Here is a 24,114-nt window from a genome sequence, read left to right as displayed (position 1 = left end):
GGTGAAACGACTGAGCGGGCACAGGTTCCGGAAAAGTGTCACATTTTTGTTTGTGTATTTAGGGCCACGGTGATTTTTTACTGTTAAACAAACAAGTGAGTAGCGAAGATAAACTCATATAAAAATGAACATTTTTAAAAGTGTTTGCATGATATGTGTAAATAATTAAAATAATAAGAGAGATAATGAATAGATTATATCATGGAATTAGATTCTATCTAAGTCTGTGATTATATGGAATATGTGATATAAAAATAACGTCAAAGAGGGTAAGGTGGGCTTAAAGACATCAGAGTCTAGAATAGACCGGTGTCTTTCAAATAAGGCCAAATAAAAAAATAAAAAATCATGCCGACCCTAATACTTTGGCTCGTGGTCAGTGTCAGTTTTATTTGAAGATAGTGGCCATAGTGATATAGGTTGGGATCTTCAGATAAGTGTGATCATCTGTAGTCTAGGAGTGGGTCTGTGATGTCAGAGTTAGCTGATACATATTTTTAACATTCACAGAGGTAATCAGGAGATTTTCTTCACCAGAAAACAAAATAAAATAAAAAAAAAAATAAAAAAAAAAGTTTTTTCCTCCCTACCTACCGTATGTTTTTGGAGCCGAAACAGGAAACACGGCCCACCCCCTGTCCCCATTGGGGGCGTTTAACAGTATATTGAATTATACTGGTACCTACTGGTCAAACATCATGGACCTAGGTCCTCCAGTCCTTAAAAATGAATTGTTATGGAGGTTTTGAAACACCATAAGAGTATATGAAACACATGCTGTTGTTGTTGTTGCTGTTGTATGCAGGGTATACACTAAGGGAAAAAAGGATCTCCATATATACAACGTATTTGCATTACTCGTTGAGCATCAGGCCCAAAACGTCATAAAAAAAATGATGACCTCAGGGAAAACAGAGGCATGCTCACTTAAGATTTTTATTTAAGCGTCTATGTACCTTTATAGTGTCTCAACGTACCGCTACCAAAAATAAAGCCCTGGGGATTTTTTTTTATCCGTGCGGCAATAGCTTTATAAACACTTCTGGAAATAAAACAAAACATTATCTTCATTTTTCTTTTAATGAAAAGATGGTAAAGATAGAATAAACAAACAGAAATCAACAAGTGTTTAGAGAAACAATGTAACCCATGGATTCGAACCCATGGACCTCCGAACACAATTGATACAGTTGCTCTAGTTCTGACCAAATGAGCAGCCTGATGTGCGAAAGTTCCACGCCCATTCCCACTACAGGGGCCTGATCGTGGAACAGTCCGCGGTTTGTATGTTTTTTAATACATAAATACTGGCGGACCAGCACACACTAAATATGCTGGCCTTGCACGACTTTGTCAAGGCTCGCATGAAAGCAGCATCAGATTACTACATGAAGGTCCGACCTTATTTCATAAACAAACAACCTAATTTGGTCCAACCGGTTCAACCGTTTGGATCGCGACAAACGAAAGCGGCCCAGGGCCCGTATTCATGAAATCGTTCTCGTGCTCAAGCATGGATTTTGTGCTCAAACCAACTTTCTTGTAACTCGCTAAAACCCTGTCAAACGATCAAAAAACCAAATATATACATTTAAAACAGTTTTCTGCCCCAAGTCTCTTCAATGTTTTCCAAAATCATTGAGCAAATAAGAATTTCTTATAAAGTTATAGCCGGAATGAGCACAAAATCCATGCTTGAGCCTGAGAACGGTTTCATGAATACGGACCCAGGTATATCCGTAACGAAATTAAGGGGAAGTAAGGCACGAACAAACTACAATGACACTAACCGAGGGATCATTTAGGAGCCCCGAACCACTGTCAAAATCTATAACTACGCATTGGAAACTGCTTCATCCGACATGACTATAGCTTTGATAAATCATTTCTGAAAAGATAGACGTACCTCGAGCTCGCGCAGAGACGTATATACGGCTTGATATGTCCCTGCCTTATGCGGGACTTTTATAAAGAAAATAGGAAGATGAAATAACAAATTTCAATTTACAAAAGTGTTTTGAATGTAAATAAAAATCTGCGAGACTATAGGCCTGGATTCGAACCATGGACTTCAGGTTGGTATACTATCGTGATGATAACGTGTGTTTACAATTAACTTGCAACACTTGTTGGCTTCGATGGGCTATCCCAGGGTTAGGCAAAACACGTAAACTAAAGATATCATCTTTGTAGATTACCTACTAACATAAAATTGTTTTGTTGTGTATGCCTTTTCCTGAATAGATATTATTATCATTAACTGGCCTGCTATAGATGAAGTGGTAAAGTACTTATTTCCCCCTGTTATCGATATGACACGTTTTTAGCACACACATGTAGTTGTATTATAATGCCCGTATAGGACACAGGCGGTCGATAGAAGGAAGTTCTGTACATTTTATGACTGACGGCTGCGTGTACAAAATTGCTCTAGCAGGATTAATCGTGTACTTATAACTCTCTGCATGCTTATCTTTAACCCAGTTTGTTTGTCTATTTTGTTTCTTTTTAGGTGATGCTTTCTGCATGAATTATTGAAGTGGGTTTTTTTTTGTCTTTCACGCCATTTCAGATTTTTGACAATGTGACTCTTTCTGTTAAAAAATAATTTTCAATTGTTAAATGTTATTATTCCAGTGAGGTTTTTGATAATGTGTTATGTCACATTTTGATATGTTTGTAGTTGCAGTTACCAACACATTAAAAACCAAGAAGGAAAATAAGCAGATGCAGTAGAAAAGTCCAAAAACCTCCAAGAATCACCATCGTCTGCCTTTACAGTACGGCAGTCAAATTACAGCTCATGATATCAAAATTGTTGGAAGGATTCAAGATGGCAAATGCTAGATTGGTGATAACTGTTAACGACTCCTAGGACCAGAAGATCAGGAATAGCGGGATCGAAAATGGCACAGGGCGGAAATGGTCAGCAAACTAAGACACGGCGATATTGTTGGTACAACGTGCATCGGCAGAGATGGACTCGGCACCACACAGGTACAACAATTGGAAATAACAGATCGTATTGGTAAAGAGAAGTTGGTCAAGATAGCATAACAAATATGGAAGATGATATCAGGAAAGTGGTGCAAGGACTAGATGGGTCCAAACAGATAGACGACTTACACGGCGTCACATATCTGGAAGAAAGAACCGTGCAGAATTAATTTCCTTCTACGATCGGTGTAAAACGTATTACCAACACGTTCAAACCAACATCAATGGGGTTGGAGAGAGAAAAAACTATTGCCCCTCTGTGTGACAGACCAGGTCACCAGAAGTCAAAGATGATGTCGTTGTGCAGCACTGCTTTGACCAAGGGGCGATGTACGTGAAGACATTACCAAGGTTTTAACAGGAGCCACGATGTAGCACGCGCGCTCCGTGGAACTTTAAGACGTAAGAAGCGGAGAAGTATGGAAGAACGGCCCTACACAAACTGTGCAAGATCCCCAAAGAGGGCCAAGACGACAACAGCGGAACATTATATACAGCTCATGACGGAGAAAGGTCTTCGCAGATATCGTCTAAACTAATTTCCGCCAAACTTTCTACTTCGGACACTGCAAGAGAACAGAATGGCCATGGTGAAACTGACCTGGGAAGAGCGGTGAGAGTTGTAGGAGCATAAGAAAGGAATGTACATCAGCTTTGCTGAAAAAAGCGAGGGCCAATTTGTAGCGTATGTAGGTCTTTCCTGTACGGATGGTATGCAGGGGTTCCGGGCACAATCCGCTTAAAGGATGATTGTTGCAAAAACTTCAGGGTAAGAAACCGAAAGACAGCTGTTCTATTGAACAACGACTGTCAACAACAGAACAGAAATCGTGCAGCTGAACTTGGTGGAGAAAAGGGGGCAAGAGCCGGAAGCCGTCAACAAACAGGCAATGGTCTTGCCAAGCACTGTCGACTTGCCATCTTTTACAGTGTTCCAGATATGAGAAAAACACTCATTGAGAGGTGTTCCTGGCTAATGACATCGGTTTATTCAATCATGCGATTTTTGAAGGTATATGTCATGAAATGCTGTATACAGGAACATTTTCGCGCAATAAAAACAGGAACATTTTTGCCCTTCTCCCATAAATTCAATTTTCGACCAGTGAAAATTCACCCTTCACATAGAACTACTGTATATTATATTGTCAACCCATATTCGCTGTTATGACGAATTCGCCCTCATTAAGGAGGACAAATAAGGCAAAGATTAAAAATGCGGCAAAAAATCACGGTATACAGTATTGTTGAAGTAAACAATTATTCAGGGTTGATATGATTATGGTATGTTAACACTGACTTTAACAACTTGAAAATTGGTGTCGCTACTGAAATAATGCCGGGCCATTTCCTAACTATAAATTCAAACATTTTCACAATAATTGTTGCGCTCATAACGTTCAATTTTGATTAAAAAAAGTGAAATTGTCAATTCAACCCAAAACCATAAAATCCACCGATTAGACGTAACGAGCGATCCAAGGGGTTGTGTCGCTCACGCGTTATTAAATAAAGTTTGCTAGAACATTTTAGGTAAACGTTTTCGGGGAGAACAAATATTTCCTTAATGCTATAAGTTACCGTACTGATAACATTGGAACTAAGACAGCCTTTTTGAAAATTTGCATCCATAGCACCCCATGTCAGCAAGCGACTGGTTAAGTATACCGTGTTATTTAATCTCCAGAAAAGTAGTTTTAAGAGTTTTGACAATTTTGACCCGTGTGACCTTCAATATAGCCAAAGGTCATTCATTGGTTGATGTTTTTTATCATGCTCATCCGCGTACCCTGTGGTTTTGTTGTCACAACCAGAGTTCTGAATGCGAGGATTCGACTTAGAATTACGTGTCGTCGATGAAACAGAAGACGCTGATATTACAATTCCTGAACACACAGTCTTATTCTCTTTGTACTTTTTAAAGGTTAGTTTTATTAGTTTTGAGTTTGAATGGTTGTCTTGACTTGTCTTTCATTGGGTACCCGCCCCCCCCCCCCCCCCCCCAAAAAAACCCCACTTTGAGACTTGTAGTGCCTTAAGGTAACATGCCTAAAACAATCTTTAAAAAAAGACATACAAGTGTTGTGTTTCAACAGATTTGAGCTCTCTGGGACCTTGAGTGTAAATCAAGGTGTTGCATCTCATGACCTCAATTATTTTTCTCAGTTCATTGCATCACCACCTACATGTACCATATCCAAATGCGATATTCAAGTAATTGCAAGTATCACCACAACAAACAAAATTACTGACATGAATGAAGTTCAAGTTTCTGAATGTTGAAGTTTTGAACACAGTCAAAAATAGTTTCATTTAAGTGAATTGGTAGTTAAGGATAGTTTTCATGACATATATCAAATATTTGTTTCTAAAACTTATGAGACCTTTCCCTCTGACCTCAAGACTGAACATTTTCTGACAATTTTTGCATCAAAATGTACGATATTGTAACGCAAGTAAAAAAGAATGCAAATAATGATGTCAATGATAATCAGTCTGACATTCAAATATGGTATTACAAACTGTCCCAATAAAAGAGACAACATAATCTACAGATGCTGTATAATGAACATTCTAATATATCATTGCATATTTCCTGGTATTGTATCCCACCGCTGTCACCAAATGTAACCTGTGAAATCCAGCCACTGGCCATGCATGATATTGAATTTCTTAAAGATTAAAGATTAAAGAATCACAGGCTTTTACTGCATTGCTGGAAAAGCTCGCTTGCTGGTAAGGCAGTTTTTCTCTCATATTCCTACGCTGCTGCCTTATTGCAAAGTGTCCTCGGTGTTATGAGTATATCACGTTTCACATAAAATACCAAGATATTTAATATATTTTAATAATTTACAATAAAAGACACAAACCACATTTTTTTAAAAGTACCATAGTTTTATTTATATCAAGACGTATGCTGTTCCGTGTCTGTGTGAGATAGCATCGGGCGGAGGGCTGACATTGTGATCAGTATGGCTTCCTGAAAATAGGAAAAAATATGCAAACTTTATATTGATATTATCATTAACCAAGACATCAATTGTAACATTATCATTGTCATTGAATGACAAAGTTAAAACTAAATGACTTTTACAAATTTTGTTACATTTCAAATGGAAGAATCAAGACATGAACATCAAAAATAATAATTTTATTACTAGCAGGTGCAGGGGCTAGTGATTTTACTTGAGCTAGTTCAATTTACAAATTGTCTGTGGTCTAGCTTTGGGAATAAGAATGTGTACACCCTTGACATCTTGGCCCATATTCATGAAACCATTCTCATGCTCAAACTCAGACCTTGTGGTCAAGCCAAATTCTTGATCAAGTGATAAATAAAAAAATATTTTTTTTTACTTTTTCAAAATGATTTGAATTTCGGAGAGAACTGAAGCAGAATATTGTTTTCAAGATTTACACATGACCTTTTTACCTGTAACAGTGTCGTTTGATTTAAGCGAGTTTCAAGAAAGTTGGTCTGAGCTCAGAATCCATGCTTGAGCATGAGAATGGTTTGATGAATATGGCCCTGGTGTATTTGCTCACCTCAGTACGTATGGTTCCACTCCCCTGACAGGGACACGTGTTGATGTAGTGTTGGAAGAGTGCACTAGGATCATCCTCACCCAACGCCTCGTCAGCCTCCAAGCTACACTCCAGTCCCTTTACACCACCAAACACCACCAGGGCATGTCTACAAAGATCAAATATACAATCAGCACCTATACCCACCAAATAGGGCACATCTACAAGGAAAAAGTACAGGGTGTCATGGTTACAAATTGTCTTCCCTGGGTACCAGAAATTTGAAACTGACCAATACTATGTTACATGAAATGTTTTCTATGCACAACACATCACTGTTCAGATGGGTTTAAACCTGTATGTAAATATATTGATCACCTGAAAGACAATTAAATTTATGGAATATAATAAAACTTTGCTGATGGAAGTATCAATTTTTTTGTAGATTTTTTTCTGAAAAACGATAAATCAAACCCACGTATGCACGTAAAAGTGTAGGAAGTTGTAACTTTCCTTTTAAACTACAACCTAATTAGCATGTTTACAAAATTACTGCACATGTGCAACAGGAAGAAAGACATAAACGAATTATTTTTGCTGACTCAAGTGTCATGGTTTCTTATCAGCATGCTCTATAGCAACACAGTCACTTAGAGCTGCAACCACAAAGTCAAAGCTCAGGACATTGCACTGCTTAAAACCAATGGTCAAGTTGTGTAACACTAGTCCTGCCAAAGTCATTTCTTCATATGTCCAACATGACTGAAAGTGTTCGAGGAGAAATACAGCCTCGAGAAACAAAATCCTAATAATGTTGCTTTTGAACACAAAAAAAATGGTAGAATGTCCTTTGTCAGTTAAAACAAAACAAATGGCTGGGATATTGAAATAATAATAATAATATACAACATTTATATAGCGCCCTATATAATTTGTAAAATTACTCTAAAGCGCTTTACAACATATATGGATCATAGTATTAGTTATAATTGTGAAACCATAAAAAAGGCTTACAATCACCTTTTTATATTAAGCAAGCAGATAATCATCGCAATGTGCACATAAATGAATAAATAAACATTACATTCCTTTTCTTTGTTGATACTGTCAATGACAAACAGCTACCTATTTTGACGGATACCCGCGTACAAAGTTTCAGACCCAGGTTCCAAACAAACCTGAAGAATAGCTGGAGTTCCTGAGAAAATAGTTACAAGAAGGAAAGAATGGTCGAGGTTCCTGAGAGACAGAGATACAGTGTATCTGGCTACGCTCGACAGCCCTAAAACATTAAAATCTTAAAACATGTTGTCAATCGAGGTGTAGAGCCAAGAGTCTAGTATAGGTTCTGTAGGTTCCGTTATCCCTTGCCTGGATACCAAGTATGCAGGGCGATTGAGGAATAGGGGAAAAATAAAAGTAATATTCAATCGCAACAAGCTCGGGATAGGTAGGTATTCTTCAGGACCTGGTCATGAAACATGTTGAGTACAGAAAAGTCTGGTCTATAGTGTCTACATACCTGTATTGTGTCTTTGTCATTCCATCAACACACTGGCCTTTCTCTGACGTACCAATGGTCAAGTCGTATCCCTCCTTATATGGGCAGTCTGTAAATACGGACCCTATAGAGCTAGCCAGTCGCACTTGGTAACCCCAGTAAATCCCCGCCTCCAGCTTCGGCAGAGACGGAGCAACCACCTTCCCCTTCAAGTTCTTTTTCTCTACAAAACATATTGAAATAGCAACTTTATTAATTGATTTACTTTTTAAAGAATAAATTTCCTATCCTTGTCTTAGGAAAAGTATGAACAAGCTTTTCTGTTTTTCTCTTTACTCATTCACCCCTGAAATTTCCAAACTTACAATTTGAAGAGTTCAAATGTGTCTTCTGGGGAGAATGACTTAATCAACATTGATAAGTCTGTTGCTAAATACATTATGAAGAGTGTTTGGAGACCAATGAGTGTGAACAGAATGACTATTCCAAAGCCAATATTCCTCTCCCATAGATGCCTACATGTAGAATCACTCCCAGTCCCACAAACTTATCTAAAACATTAGAGACTTGGACTGTGACCTGTGCTGGTTTTCATGTGGGAGTCAAGGAGGCTACAATATGTTTACCGCTGTCTCCATACTGGACCTTAACCAGGACAGAAGACACCACACCCTGCCTACACCCTTTGATAGACTTGTGTGACCGCACAACACACCAAAAAATAGCGTGTGCATACATCGTTCACACACCGTCCGCACATCGTCCAAACATGGCGCACACAACTGTGTGATTTAACAATCGCTCGCCCCGCTTCTCTCTGCACAACTTGGCGATTTGGTACAGTTCGTAGATCAATATTGCGGCCATTTGCGGAACGATAAAAAAATATGGAAAGCTTGTATGCAATAATGTACACTGTATATATTACTGTAATTTCTCATCACAATGATTAAGATTCTGTATAATTTTACAATGCGTGTTACACAGCATTACAGCGACAGTTAGACTGTCAAGAATGTGTTTTTAGTTTTTATACTGGCCATACAATATCTGAACTTACCTGTCTCTAAACTTGGAAAGTCTGTTACAGGTTAGTACCTCACATCCTGACAAGGGCCTTTTTTCTATTTGGACTAACTTGTCTCTTAACTGGGAAAGTTTGTCATCTCACATCCCGATAAAGTATTTCTGCTGTCATCCTCAGAAAAAATAGGGTAGGTAGGTAGGTAGACAATTTTTTGGGAATGTTTTTTACTATGCTTATGCTGGAGTTCTGACTTTACCAGTGCATATCACTAAAAGCCAATAAAAAACCTGTAGAGTTGGCACAAAATCCAGGGTAGGTAGGGTTAGCGGAATCACAATATTTTTTATTTGTCCTTACCTGTCTCTGTCTCTGAAAGTTTGACAGTTACTCTTACACCTGGTTGTAGTTGTTTGTCTATCTGAACTTCCTGTAAGATAAATAGAATACATCATACTTATGCTATAGTAGATATACCTACGCATATTGAGAATTAAGAGGGTATTGTAGGGCAATTTGCATATCACATGCCTCATCAACAAGGGGTCGGAGTATGGTCAAGTTCAAACACAATACTGATCATTTACACAATACTCAAACAAATTCCAACAGAAATAAGCATTTGTGAAATTACCTTCTCCTTATTTTAGCTAGGCTGACTGCTTCAATCTTACCACAATTATTGCGCTTTGCGGTATATTGAACGAGTTTATAAAGATAACTATTACTTCAATTTTACCACAATTATTGAGCTTTGCGGTATATTGAACGAGTTTATAAAGATAACTATTACTTCATTCTTACGACAAGTATTGTGCTTTGCGGTATATTGAGCGAGTTTATAAAGATACCTTTTACTTCAATCTTACCACAATTATTGCGCTTTGCGTTATATTGAACGAGTTTATAAAGATAACTATTACTTCAATCTGACCGCAATTATTGTGCTTTGTAGTATATTGAATAAGTTCATAAAGATAACTATTACTTCAATCTTACCACAATTATTGTGCGTTGCGGTATGTTGAATAAGATTATAAAGATAACTATTACGTCAATCTTACCACAATTATTGTGCTTTGCGCTTATGTTGAATAAGTTTATAAAGATAACTATTACTTCAATCTTACCACAATTATTTTGCTTTGTAGTATATTGAATAAGTTCATAAAGATAACTATTACTTCAATCTTAACACAATTATTGTGCTTTGTAGTATGTCAAACAAATTTATAAAGATAACTATTACTTCAATCTTAACACAATTATTGTGCTTTGTAGTATGTCAAACAAATTTATAAAGATAACTATTACTTCAATCTTACCACAATTATTTTGCTTTGTAGTATATTGAATAAGTTCATAAAGATAACTATTACTTCAATCTTACCACAATTATTGTGCTTTGTAGTATGTCAAACAAATTTATAAAGATAACTGTTACTTCAATCTTCCAACAATTATTGTGCTTTGCGGTTTATTGAACAAGTTTATAAAGATAACTGTTTAATTTACAAGGGACAATGAGATCCAACGTCCAGTAGTGGATGTTCAGTGAAGATCTGTATACCCCATTGTCCGGCCACAATAGTAATAGAAATTCAAAAGAAGAGATGACCAGACATCATCAGATGGGGAGTCTTGGAGAATTTAATCTAGTTTACATGTTCCAGCCCTCTAGGGTGGTCGTCATCAGGGTTCTGATGACAGCCTAGTGGGCCGAAACATGTAAAGTGGATTAGAGTCGAGACTCCCCATCTGATGTTGCCTGGTCAACCCTTCTGTAACAGAACTGGACTGGGTCGATCGTCGGCGACCAGATAGCCCAATTGGTTGAGCGTCCGTCTAGAGTTTGGAAGGTCCCTGGTTCGAACCCCCGGTCTGGCCGTGCATTTTTCCTCTCCTGTTACATTTGGCGCCCAATGTTTGTTGAAACATTATGTACGTTGAAACATTACGTATCACTCAAATGAGGTATACATGTATCATATAATTCTTCTGACTTATTATTTTAATATTTAATAAACAGGAATAATAATAGAAACATTACAAACTAGACAAAAGTTGTTACCTTCAGGAGACCCACGTTAACAAAGGAACCCTTTCCTGTAGTGACCGGCTTGTTTACTACCACTCCTTCACGATAGTAACTCTTCTGGTCCGCCCTCATGTGATGTGGAGAATCCAACGGATTCAGTAAACCTGAAATAAGAAAAATATTATCTTAAGTGACAGAACTTGGGTAAACACTTTCAAACGTGAATTACAAGTAACTCCCAAGAGTTGTAATGATTTATGTATTTTACAAGGCAAGGGTAGAGCCAACGCCGTGGTTTTCTTAATGGTGGAATCATTTGGTCCTTTGCTCCTCGTCTGGATACCCGAAAGTATGCAGGGGATTGAGTAAAAGTGAGAACATCATAAAATAGATTCAATCACAACAGGTGTATTTTTATTCAAATGACATTATGAATTTTTCAGGGTTTTTTCTCCATTTTATGTGTAAATTTTGTATTTTATTTCCTATAAGTACAAAATAAGTATCATACAAAATAGTTACTGAACAAAACAGTTCATCCATTTTAAGGTTTTTAGTTGACACTTTAAAGATGTTTACAAAATTGAACAGTCAATTAAAATTAATTAAAAATTTTCCTGAAGTTTGGAAGATCAAAACAAATGTCAAATCAGGGGCATAGTTAAACCTTGTTTGGAACAAATTCACTTAGGAGTGGGTCCAGGGCAGGGACTTGGTAGGAGGACAAACGGATGCGAAAAAGCATTAAGCAGTGTTTTTGTTTTGTTTTGATTTTCTGAAGAGCAAAATAAACAATGAAATAAAGGCCCGGATTATTAAATATAATGTGAAAGGCTGACTCAGAAATAATGTCAACCACTTACCAGCATACTGTAGATCTTTGTGCTGGGGGAAGAAGGATTTACGTAGGTACTGTGGACACTCGAGGTACTGCAGGATTCTCGCCAACTGGACGTTGGCCTGTCCTTTCTTACCGACTCCATCATACTGACCTTCCACTGACCTAAACAGTAAAACACTTTACATTATGTCTTAGTTTTCCATTTGAAAATCAAATTTTAAATAACAAAATTCAAATTTCAAATATTTAAATATATTTAAATCAAGAAAAAAATATCTTATTTCACTGACCAGGAAAAAGGAAAGGCACAGTTCTATCCCTGTCCCACCGTACGCAAAATACTGAAGAATTCCACTGTAGTTTTTGTATATACAGTAACCTCCCCTTTTAACACTTTGGATATAACTTTAGTGTGACTGGGCCAGGAACCGTCTGTTTACTGGGTAGCTTAGTTGGCTAAAGTGACAGTAACATCATCTGAAAGTCAGGGTTAATCCTGGTCTAGCAGCCCCAGTGAATTTTCACTCTTGGAGCACTGTGTTGTATTTTTATTTCATCTTACTTATTTTTTTCATAAAAGTCCTGCAATGTACGGGTTTCTTTTCAGAAATTATTTGTTAAAACTATAGTCATGCAGGTGGAAGCTATTTCCAATGGATAGCTACGTATACCTATTTTGACAGTGGTACAGCTGGGATCCTTTACTGGATCACATTATTTGTTATTGGGTTGTCTCCCTTTACCTATATTAACATTGCACATCAAGTTGTAAGCATTTACCATGGGCGTTTCCGTTTAAAAGGTTCAACCGGTCGGACCACAGTTGTTGGTTTATTAAATAATGTCGGACCTAGTAATCTGCTGCTGTTTCCAGACGAGCCTTGACAAAGCCTTGCAAGGCCTGCATAAACATTTCCAGGTCCATCAGGATTTATACCCAGAAATGTTAAGTTTAAAAGTGGACGTACCAGTTGTTCTGCATAAACATTTTATGATGTGTGAATCTTTACATGGTTTGGAAAGCTTGATAATCCATATGCTGTGAAGTGCTTCTGACAGGCCTACATAAAACTTATTTGTTTCTTTTACACAATATATCAAACCAATTGTAATAAAGTGTTTTTTTGTTTCAAATATTTTTTTTAAATGGGATTTTAAACAATTTTGCCTCCCCATATCTCACATTGTTTTGAACTTACCTACAAGTTGAGCCAGTCTCATCAAAAATCACAATTTCATCAACATTGAATATGACAGCAGCCCTAGCAATCTGTGAAACAAGGAACACAAATTAATAGAAAGAATACAATACAATGCTATAGATAAGTTATTATGCATCTAACATTTATAAATGATTACAATCAAACAAGCTTTGCTGGAAATGCTAGCTTGCCAGTATGGCAGTGTTTTCCACCTCAAATTCCTTAGATGTTACACATCTTCTTGCGACTAGACACTGTCCTGACTTATTCTCAAGCCAAGTAAGTACCGATGTCCAGTGTTTTACAACATCTCTCACCTGTCCTGCCAAGTAAGTGTGTAGCTCCGGAGACTGGACGTTATGTTACGATATATCTCACCTGTCCTGCCAAGTAAGTGTGTAGCTCCGGAGACTGGACGTTATGTTACGACATATCTTACCTGTCCTGCCAAGTAAGTGCGTAACTCCGGAGACTGAGCATTGTCAAGTATTGATCCAGGTAATGCTATGGAGATGGTCTGCTGGGCTCCTGAAATGTAAAGGACATAACGATGATTTTTCATGTTCCCTCTCTGATTTCTTTGGACAGAGAAGATAATCAAACTGAAAGAGTTGTCGGGACAGAGAAGATAATCAAACTGAAACAGTTGTCGGGACAGGGGAGATAATCAAACTGATAGAGTTGTCTTGACAGGGGAGATAATCGAAATGAAAAGAGCATTAGGAGACACGTTTTGGAAGTCACCACTGGGTGTTTAATTCTGTTTGCTTTTTTTAAATTAAACATTTTACAAACAGGTATATTTTTTTTTTTTAACTTAATTAGTCTGGCATTCTTTTTGACAAATATACAAAATTACAAACAAATTATACAAATGTTAGTACCCAGTTGTCCAAAGGTAATTAGAATAATCACTATTAAACAATATTTTTCAACCTCTAATCATTTCATCAATATAGATTACAAGGTTAAACCTCATAAATATGTTTGCAATTTTACTCTAAAAAAATATTTGGCAAGCTTCAATTCAGTTAATGGTTGTGTTTTAAAGATACACAAAAAATAAAATCTGGCTAATCACTAACTAAGCTAATCACCGACTAAGCTAATCACCTTCTTAACAACTTGGCCAAGATTGTACTAAAGAGTTTAGCACCAAATGTAATAGGTGTGATAAAATGCAGGGCATACTTGTCAACATTTTAAAATTTCTGTGGGGAATATTACACGTTCTCAGAATTAAAACCATAAATAAAATGAGTGTATGTACACCAAAGAGAACAAATAGCACTTTTAAATGGCATCTATTGAGCTGTTCTTCCAGATGAATTCATTAGGTCTTTAAAAATAGGAATAGTTTAGTAAATTCACTGGATGAAAATGATAAATTTAAGGGCCCAAAATTGGGAGTCTCCCTCCTAAATAGGGAGAGTTTGCATTGGCAAGTATAAGCTTAAGGGCAATATCAGAATTTAAATGCATGACCTCTGAATTGTTATTTAGTTATAGTAATAGCTGCTTCACCGCCCAGCAAGGGTAAAGTCATATCAGGCCAATATGCTCAAACCATTCAGGCACTTGATCAACTACAACTAATGCAACCCAATGTGTTCTCTAACATTTATACCTAATCTTTCTTTCACTTTCTCCTCTTCAATGGCCTTTGTTTTATTTTCCTCTTCATTTCTCTGTCTTTGTTGTTCTTTCTCCAACTTTTTTATTAATGCTTCTTCCTTCCATTTTCTTTTCTGTCGTTTTTCTGTAAGTTTTAATGTGACATGTAATATTTGAATTAACAGAATCTCACGATTATGTTTCATCACTCTTAATAAAGCCAATTTATATATAGATCAAATGGTGTTTTTTTTAAATATGTTCACAAGGATTCAATATGCACGAATAAGCACCAAAAATATTAACTGCTTTCGTTGAAAATTTGTATGTAATGCAGATTAAGGAAAATCTATAAATCATTATGCATAATATTCCCTACAGAAATCTGAGTACAAATGTATTATGGTTACATAAACACAACGATAAAATTTCACATTGCAGTACATTTACTGGACTTTTGAAAATTAATATCATTCAACTTACTTTCTTCTTTCAATTTCTTCCAATCTTTGGGCTGAAAACAGATTGTAGGAAAATGATGATTAAAAGCCCTATGTTGACATTATATGATAATTATTAGGTCCAGTACACTCTGCCGATTGAGCTATATAGCTGTAAAGACCTATGATAGCTCTATTGACCTATCTGAAATAGATCTTTTGAGCTATTTTCAAGTGATTTCCTTATTTAAGGAAAACGAAACAAAGTCCCTTTTAAAAGAAGATTTTATCATTAGGTTGATAACAAAAGACATTAAATATAAGTATTCTTCTTAAAAAATAATGATGTAAAAAAGCGAAAAAATCTCATTTATGAAAAATGTAAATAAACATCTGTTTACTTTTTATAGTCAACATTACCATAAACCTTATTGTTTATGTGACTTTGCTCTAATTTAATGAAAATTGAAAACTGAGAAAATATAGCTCAATACAGCTATAATGTATAGTACCCCAACAGTGTTAGAGGTTTACACGACGAGATACTTTTGACAGACGCCGTGTCGCAGTCGGCAAAATCATATCCGATAGAAAAAAAAGTCCGACCAGCAGCCTCTGAACACAAGATTTGTCGGGACTTAATAAAGTTGTTTCGGGACATATTCAACTTTCATTTATAAATTACAATTCGCTCCCATTTCATAAAAAGTCCTGTAAATACACAAGTATGGTTTTAGACTATGACCTGCGTCACCACCTACCCGTGCCTGGGATCATTAGTGTTACCTGATTGCTAAAGCTAGAGGGGATACCTACCAACATTTACCCGATTGACAGTGTGTTGTTACCTGGTGAAACTAATCTCATTATTAAATACAGATCTAGAGGAACTTATGAAATTCAACATTCAATTTCTTTCATTATTGATAGGTTGATTCCTTGTTTGATATTGTAATACATGTAATATGTTTTCAATTCACTATATTCTCCATAATTGACATTAAGAGACGAATTGATTCTAACAATGTTTAAGCATTTTATTTTTGCTATATATATTGAAATTAAATTTCACGAAAGTAAAAACGTGAAACACGCAGACTATATTTTAGACATGTGAATTATTTTATCAAATCCGGGTATATATTTTGAACGATATGAAAAAAGGTGTCTGTTGAGGGTTCCCGACTGACCCTAGCTTTTTAACCCCGACCCAAAACTTTTTGATGAAAAAAAAACATTCTGATTTTCGAATTTTAGAAGGTTCCTTGCCTTTCAAAATGGCTTCAAGCTCCGTGTTCGTGCTAAATGTCATAATATGGAGCACAATTTGCCTCCAAATGAACCTTGTTTATGAAATTCTTTGTTTTACATACAATAGTAGGGTCATAATCACATGACCAAAAATATACAAAAAAAAAAACAAAAAAAAACCCCAACCTACCGTAGTTTTTTTGCCAATGCAACCCTAAACAGACTATATTTTTTTGGGGCCTAATGGTAAATGTATGACGGGAGAAGGCTATGATAGGTTGTAATAACTTTTATCCAATCGATTGTTTAAACTTTTAAAAAAATATGAAAAATCCTGAAACTACTTTCGACATGTCCCGAAACGACCCGGAAAAAGTCCTGAAATGACTTTTTACCAAAATGACCTGACACCCGGCCTCTTATGTTATATATATATATTAAAGGAGTATAATGTTAGATGAATAGAGCTATATAGGTCTTCATAGCTATATAGCTAAATCGACAGTGTACTGGACCAAATTATCATTATTAATTTTTCCATTGTTTCTTCTTTCCTATTGCACTACCTTTTTCTTTTTACTGAGGCCATACAAATCTTACCTAGACTCCATATATCTGATTCAAGATCTGACCACGGAATTAAATGTTATCCAAGTCTGTGATCTGACCAAAATAATAATATTCTGGGGTTTTCTTACAACAAATAATTATGAGCCTTCTCTAGCAAATAAATGCACCGTTGTACACAAATGTTTCCAATTTGTTCATTTGTTCATTACGATTTTGACACACCTGACATATATTTGTCAAAATGTTAAAAGTCTTACATATTACTGTACGGTACTAGTACTAGAACAGCCTACAGGAAACCCGATCAGTCACTGGATTCTTGTATCTAGTGATAAATTCATCAATATGATCGATTGACCAGCAGCCCATATAAGTTATTCTTACATTTGAAGGTATATCCTTTTCGTATGATGATTTCTTTTCAACTATTTTAGGCATGTTGACTTTTCACTCCTTTTCACGTGTTGCCTATTCCACAACCGGAAGTGTTTGGTAATTTTACAATTTAGAAACGGTTTTCCGGAAGAAAATATCCGGATTTATAATACATGAACCTGCAAAATATACAATATAGGTTACGAAGAGATTGTACTTCAACATAACGACAATAATTGATTAACACTAAAATTTAAACAAGAAAAGAAAGAAAGATATCACGGAAAGATTAAGAAACAAAATTATAATAAGAAACATTTGACAGTAGCACAACGGACATCTTCTTCTTTAGGTTATCAGTAGTCCTTCAATGATCTGAAGATTATGCACTGTTTTGCGCAGCGTGGCCTATACATATATATATATTTTCAAGAATACAAAAATAATGAAAATTAATTTGGAGTGCATACATTTTAAATTGTGATTAAAACTATGTACATAATACCTACATGAATATTCCAGTTTTTGTCGAACTAACGCCAAATGTGCCCGAATCTTGATGTTCTGACATGAGGTTTTTAAATTACTTTTTATGAAGCCTAAATATTTGTTGCCATTAGCTATGATGTTGTCTGTATGTTTTGACCGTTTTAAGTTTGCTTGTAGTGTAATGCCCAGATATTTAACTGAAGAGACCAGCTCAAGTTTGTGATTGTGGAGGATATAGTCATGTTTAGACTGGTTTTTTTCTTTTGTGAAACTGCAAGGACTGTGCATTTGTCTGGATGGCAAGCCATCAACCAGTCTTGCTCCCACCTAACAGCTGCATCTACATCCAACTGTAGTGCATCACAGTCACTTTGGGATTTGATGGTTTTGTAGATGATACAGTAATCGTCAAACAGACTGAGCTTACTGGATGATAAGTATTCTGGTAGATCATTAATGTATACCAAGAATAATACTGGGCCCAGAACTGTGCCTTGAGGGACACCTGAGGTGACTGGAGCCAGGTCAGATGACTCTCCATCCAGGACAACTGTTTGTGTTCCGTTACTTAAGAAGGCAGATACCCAGTTTAGTGTTTCGTTTTGGATACCGTAATAGTTTAATTTATAGAGCAATCTTTTATGAGGAACTTTGTCAAAGGCTTTGACAAAGTCCATTATAATTGAGTCTGTTTGTGTGTTGCTGTTATTATTTGCTGCGAGTTCTTAAATGAATGAAATGAGTTGCGTTTCGCAGGATCTAGACTAATGGAAGCCATGCTGGAGGTCATACAGTATATTGTTCTTTTCAAGATGGTTTATGATGTGTTTGGTGATGATACGTTCCACAAGTTTACAAGAAATACATGTCAATGTAGATGACTTTGCTGTATTTTCGCTTGATTTTTTCACTTTATATAACGTTGACCTTATACAACTGTCATCAAGCACATGGCATGCGTAAACATTTCCAAATTGACAAAATGCAAGTAAGATCTAAAAATGTGTTACCGACAAAAGAAGACGTAAATTTAACACAAATGTTCTCACTCCCTGTTGGATATATCCAAAGAAAACCTCTATTCCTCACAAAAGCCGCCTGCAAACTACATGTCAGACATTAATATCAAAATTTCTGGTGTTTCTAAACTTCTAAAAACCTGAACCCCAAGAAAGCCACAGGCCCTGATAAAATTTCTCCAAATTTCCTTAAACATGTCTTTGTTGAAATAACTCCAATTATTACAGATCTCTCTCAAGCGGTGTAGTTCCCTCAGACTGGAAAACTGCCATTGTAGCATCTGTATTTAAAAAAGGGACCAAAAAACAAACCGCAAAATTACCGTCCAATCTCGCTAACCTGAATCCTCAGTAAATTGATGGAACACATCCTTACCAGAAGCATCATGACTCACGCCGACAACTATAATCTTGTCAGCCCTCTCCAGCATGGTTTTCGCTCCAAACGTAGCTGCGAAACACAACTTCTTGCTTTTACCTCAGACATCTTTAATAATCTAGCACTAGGTCATCAAACAGATGTAGCCGTTATGGATTTTTCAAAGGCGTTCGACAAAGTCGACCGTGCCCGACTCATTCTAAAACTCACTCGTTTCAGCATACACAGCAAAATCATTGCTTGGGTCCAACATTTTCTCCTTGACCGTAGTCAGATAGTTGTTGTAAGTAACACCATATCTCCGTCCTGTCCTGTCCTCTCTGGAGTCCCCCAAGGCTCAGTCATGGAGCCCTGCCTTTTTCTAATCTATATAAATGATCTACCAGACTCTATCACAAGCCAAGTTAGACTTTTTGCAGACGACACTATTGTCTATGTAACTGTTTCATCCGACTCTGATGCAGAAACACTACAACAAGACTTAAATTTTCTGGAAAAGTGGGAACAAAATTGGTTAATGTCATTCAACCCTGATAAATGTGAAATTCTACATGCTCAAAGAAAAGACTAACACAAACTTAACTATATTCTCCATGGACAAATTCTAAAGCAAGCAGATTCGGCTAAATACCTGGGCTTAACGATCAGTAAAATCTTTTCATGGAACACCCACATCAATAACATTACCAACAAGGCAAATGCATCCCTATGATTCATTCGGATAAATATTAAAACCACCAATGTAAAAACAAAAGAGTTAGTTTATAAAACTTATGTCCGCCACACATTGAATACTGTAGCCAGGCGCGTAACAACCTATGTAGCAAAAAAGCCCGGGCTTACACATCATTTTTGACAAAATAATAAAAAAAAAAAAAAACACAACATAGACTATATGATATAAAATATTAAAAAGCAATGACAGGTGTTTTGTATCTGCTATAAAGACCGCCAACTAAAATGCTTCGTTGCAATCAAAGTCTCTAACAAATGTAGAACTGAGGTTAGCATATTCATTCGGCATGGTAATCGCGCCAGTGGAACTCTAGCCTTGCTAATTATCGGTGTACCCAAACACTAACTCTAGTTTTCCCTGTGAAATAAAGTGTTTCTAAGGGTTTTTTTTACCGCTTTTATACATATAAAGGGAACAATATGGTTGGTAGCCTGGCTTCAATCATTCGACATGGTAACCGTGTCAGTGCAACTCTAGCTATGCAAATTATTGGTATACACACAGTACTCACTAGCCCCCCGCCCCCCGTAAAATAAACAGTTCCTATGATTTTTATCCCCTTTATTAATACAAAATATATATGGAATGGTCATTAACCATGGCTTTATATTTTACATTGACCAGTATATCGGTTCTTATGTACATAATGTTAAACTATTCCTAGTGATGGCTTGTGATACTAGTCTCATGTCCCTGCGCAACCAGAGTCACAGTCGCGAGGAGAAACTCTTACAACAACTATCCCAAAATCCACATGATTTAATTTTTTCTTTTCCGTGGAATAATGTTACCGAACTCCAAAACAGAATTGGCGTAGATGAGTACCAATCCCTACGAACCCAAAAAGAAGCAAAATATTTATAAAATAATATAGGGGAAAACGATATTTTCTTGCTTCAAAATGGCCATTGAAACTGACGCCAGAACACGGGAGAACGCATCTCAGGCGTTATAGAAAACAAATTCTCCTGGGGGAGACCCCCAGACCCCCACCAATGAGGTGTGTGTGTGGGGGGGGGGGACCATACCTGCCTTCGGCAGCACACTTCATCATTGGGCTTACACATTGAAAACCCGTTTGTTACGCCCCTGTTAGCCCCATCTGGGATCCATGGCAGGCAAACCTTACCCATAAAGTTGAAATGGTGCAGAGAAGAGGCGCCAGGTACACCCTTGGGTGCTATAACTACACCAGTAGTGTTACAGAAATGCTCCAAACCCTGAACTGGCAATCCCTTGAACAACGCTGTAAAATGACCTCCACCATATTACTGTATAAAATCATAAACGGCCTTGTGGCATATGATGGCAACCTCCAAATTCTCCAGCGAACCCGACAACATAATTCCACACAGCTCCACAAATTAACATGCAAATTCATTCTTTCCTAGAGCAATTCGTACCTGGAACAGCCTCCCAACCTTCATCGCCGACAGTGCAGACCTCTCAACACTAAAGGCAAATCTCCTCTCTCAAAAATTCTAAGCGTACATGTTGTTTTTATCATATAGTTCTAAAAAATAAAAATAAAAATACTTGTTTTTAACCGATCTCTCTGACGCCTCTAACTAATGTTCAATATATTGAACGTTTTAGAGTTTCCTGTTGAAGTTACCGTGAAGTGTCATAATCCTTTGCAAATAGGGATTTGTTTTTGCGAACGCTGTTTGTGCTTTCCCTTAAACAAATCACAGTCATTCGTTAAATGTGTATATTAACGCAACATTCGCCAGTAGTTAAGTACATGTATACAATTCGATGTGTGACGTGTACCCTGTCTCGGATTCGGCCAGTAAAAACAGCTTTGGTCCCCAGCGATGCGTCTTTTTCCATGACAGTTCTCTACAATGCTGTTCCCACCCATGAAGCATGTGGTGTTCACCAAGTTCAGTACAGGACGAACTATATGTGCGAGGTATTGACCACGGGTCCCTCTCGGCACGGCAGTGGCATTGTCATTACAATGCAAGTATTGCAACAACAGCTGAACCTAGCTATTACGTTTCATGACTGATGAAAAGCTTGGTGTATGACGTAGCCAGGTGCTGCTGACGTCACTCCAGTATGCTTGTGTTTTTTCCTAAAAAGGCCGACCTTTCGACAGGATTAGTGTCCATCCATTCGTAAGATCTGGAATAAGGACCTAAAACAGCACCGTTCAGTTGTTGTGAAGCATATCTGTTAGTCTCTGAAACTAAAATGTCAAATAGATTGTCTACTACTTCGGTTGTAATGCGGTTGTCAAAATACCGCAAAGGAGAGGAACCGCGTGGAGGTGGATTGACCGGGCCGTTATGCTGCTGAAACTCTATGACTTGGTATGGTCGGAAGTAATTAATGTTCCGTGTCCGACACATTAGTCCAAATCATTGGCTATACCGCGGGCTCCTGTTGAAGATCTACATCATCATCGCCACCGCAAATGATACATTGTATGTAACATAAATACCCGTTTGTTTCTACGTTAAACTCGTACATATTTCATTACATAATAAATTAATGTTCATGACTTTGTATATTTACCAACTTTTAACTATCAAACGTGCCATATATATATGGCCCTTCTGGCGCTCAAAGAGTTGACGGTTTAAAGGCTACGGGCCGGACAAGATCATAACCAGAATCAGAAGAACCAGTACACTCGAAGGGGAGACATCATTATCAGTATTGAGATGATGTGAAGAGTTACTTCCTTTGTCCTGATCTCTGACTTTAACCATCCACCAGTGGACACATCTAGGACACAAAGGCTACCAGGGTACAATCTCATATTAAAACCTGTTTAGATTTTTTGAGAAATAGCAATTGTCATTTTTGACAGTGAAATGAAGTGTAGCAGGCTTAGACAACCAAAAACATCACCCCTCGGGTTGGAGATTTCTCTGTCACACCCTCAAGGTAGGTGACGTAGAGACCTGACTTAGACCGAGCAGCCTTCGTAAAACTATAAACCAAAATACACTAGTACGTTATGTACTCTATCACCTTCGTCAGACAAATGGCCGTTGAAGCATATGTACGCAAAAGTGTTTTAACAATACATGTATGCTCGGATTATCAATACAAAATCGACGTCGATTCGGCTGTCATGTACAATAACTTGTAATACATGAACAAAATGATGAACCAATTTAATTTGAGGTCAATCGATTCGAAGACACTTTGTTTACTACCTCGTCATTGATGTCCGAGAGTATATGAGCCCTCCCCCTCTCATCCCCCCCCCCTCTCATCTCGATTCAGAACTCGAAAGCTGCGGCGTATCTATATAAACGTTATACGTTGTATGGCGCTTCATATTTTTGTGACTATGAACAAAATCTATATGTAAATCATTACCAATATAAACAGGCGAACGTATAATCTCATAATTTATTTTTTTAGTGAAATTGGGGGAGATTATGCGTGCCCAGAATTAAAAACATAGATAAAAATGTGTGTATGTATACCCTAGTAGAAAATAACATTTTCAGCTGGCAGCTTTTGAGCAGTGCTTTCGGATGAAATCATAAGATATTAGGAAACAGGAATATAGTTTAGAAATTCACTGGTTGAAAATGCTGAATTTAGAGTCCAAAATCGGTAGTATCCCTCCTAAATAGGGAGAGCTGAACTTGGCAAGTATGTAAACTTTTGTACTTTTGTTTTTCAGGCTTACATAATAGCTGTAAAATATTCTCAAGTCATTTAAAGAATCTTGAGGATCACGTGAACCTTAATATTTTAATCTGAATGTCTAAATATTTACCTTGGTGGAATTTTACTTCCTGAAAAATTGTGGGAAATTGTGGGTTGTTACAGAGACGTATATACTTTAGTTATAAATGAAAAAATAACTGAAAATATCAACAAAATATAATTCTTTATTTCTGTCTATTTTGTAATATTTATCAATAATGATAAAAAGTAAATAACAATAATCGCGAATACCTTTTTTAACTACGTCGTGCACGTCGAATATTTTTTTATACCTGGCTGAAATTTTGCCGGAAATTTGCGAACCGCACTTGGATTTAAATGTGTACAGGATTTCATCATGTAGACGCTTAGTATCAATATGCATTGGTTCCAAACACTCGTGTGACTCACTCCATGTGGTTGGAAGTCTCC

General features: G+C 36.9%; 1 protein-coding gene across 1 annotated transcript; it reads right to left on the bottom strand.

Annotated features, from left to right (window-relative positions):
* Positions 1–5,890: 5,890 nt before the first annotated feature.
* LOC110453861 (putative methyltransferase C9orf114) lies at positions 5,891–17,502 on the bottom strand. The gene is made up of 11 exons (XM_021503046.1): positions 17,391–17,502; positions 15,229–15,259; positions 14,759–14,890; positions 13,571–13,659; positions 13,129–13,199; positions 11,952–12,091; positions 11,122–11,252; positions 9,411–9,480; positions 8,048–8,249; positions 6,547–6,694; positions 5,891–5,980 (listed from the first exon to the last, which is right to left on the bottom strand). Exons 1-11 carry the CDS (start codon positions 17,442–17,444, stop codon positions 5,906–5,908), a joined length of 1,143 nt encoding a protein of 380 aa, XP_021358721.1. The 5' UTR covers positions 17,445–17,502; the 3' UTR covers positions 5,891–5,905.
* Positions 17,503–24,114: the final 6,612 nt, after the last annotated feature.

Source organism: Mizuhopecten yessoensis, unplaced genomic scaffold (assembly GCF_002113885.1).
Source record: "Mizuhopecten yessoensis strain PY_sf001 unplaced genomic scaffold, ASM211388v2 scaffold7521, whole genome shotgun sequence".
In the NCBI taxonomy this organism is placed as follows: Eukaryota; Metazoa; Mollusca; class Bivalvia; order Pectinida; family Pectinidae; genus Mizuhopecten; species Mizuhopecten yessoensis.
The sequence above is the reverse complement of the archived record's forward strand: the minus strand, read 5'-3'. Positions and strand labels throughout refer to the sequence as shown.

Coding starts and splice junctions, on each gene's coding strand:
- LOC110453861 (XM_021503046.1), bottom strand. CDS start 17,444: ATGCCTAAAATAGTTGAAAAGAAATCATCATACGAAAAGGATATACCT. Junction 14,891..15,228: donor GAAGAAATTGAAAGAAGAAA/GTAAGTTGAATG, acceptor TAAAACTTACAG/AAAAACGACAGAAAAGAAAA. Junction 13,200..13,570: donor GCACTTACTTGGCAGGACAG/GTAAGATATGTC, acceptor CTTGTTTCACAG/ATTGCTAGGGCTGCTGTCAT.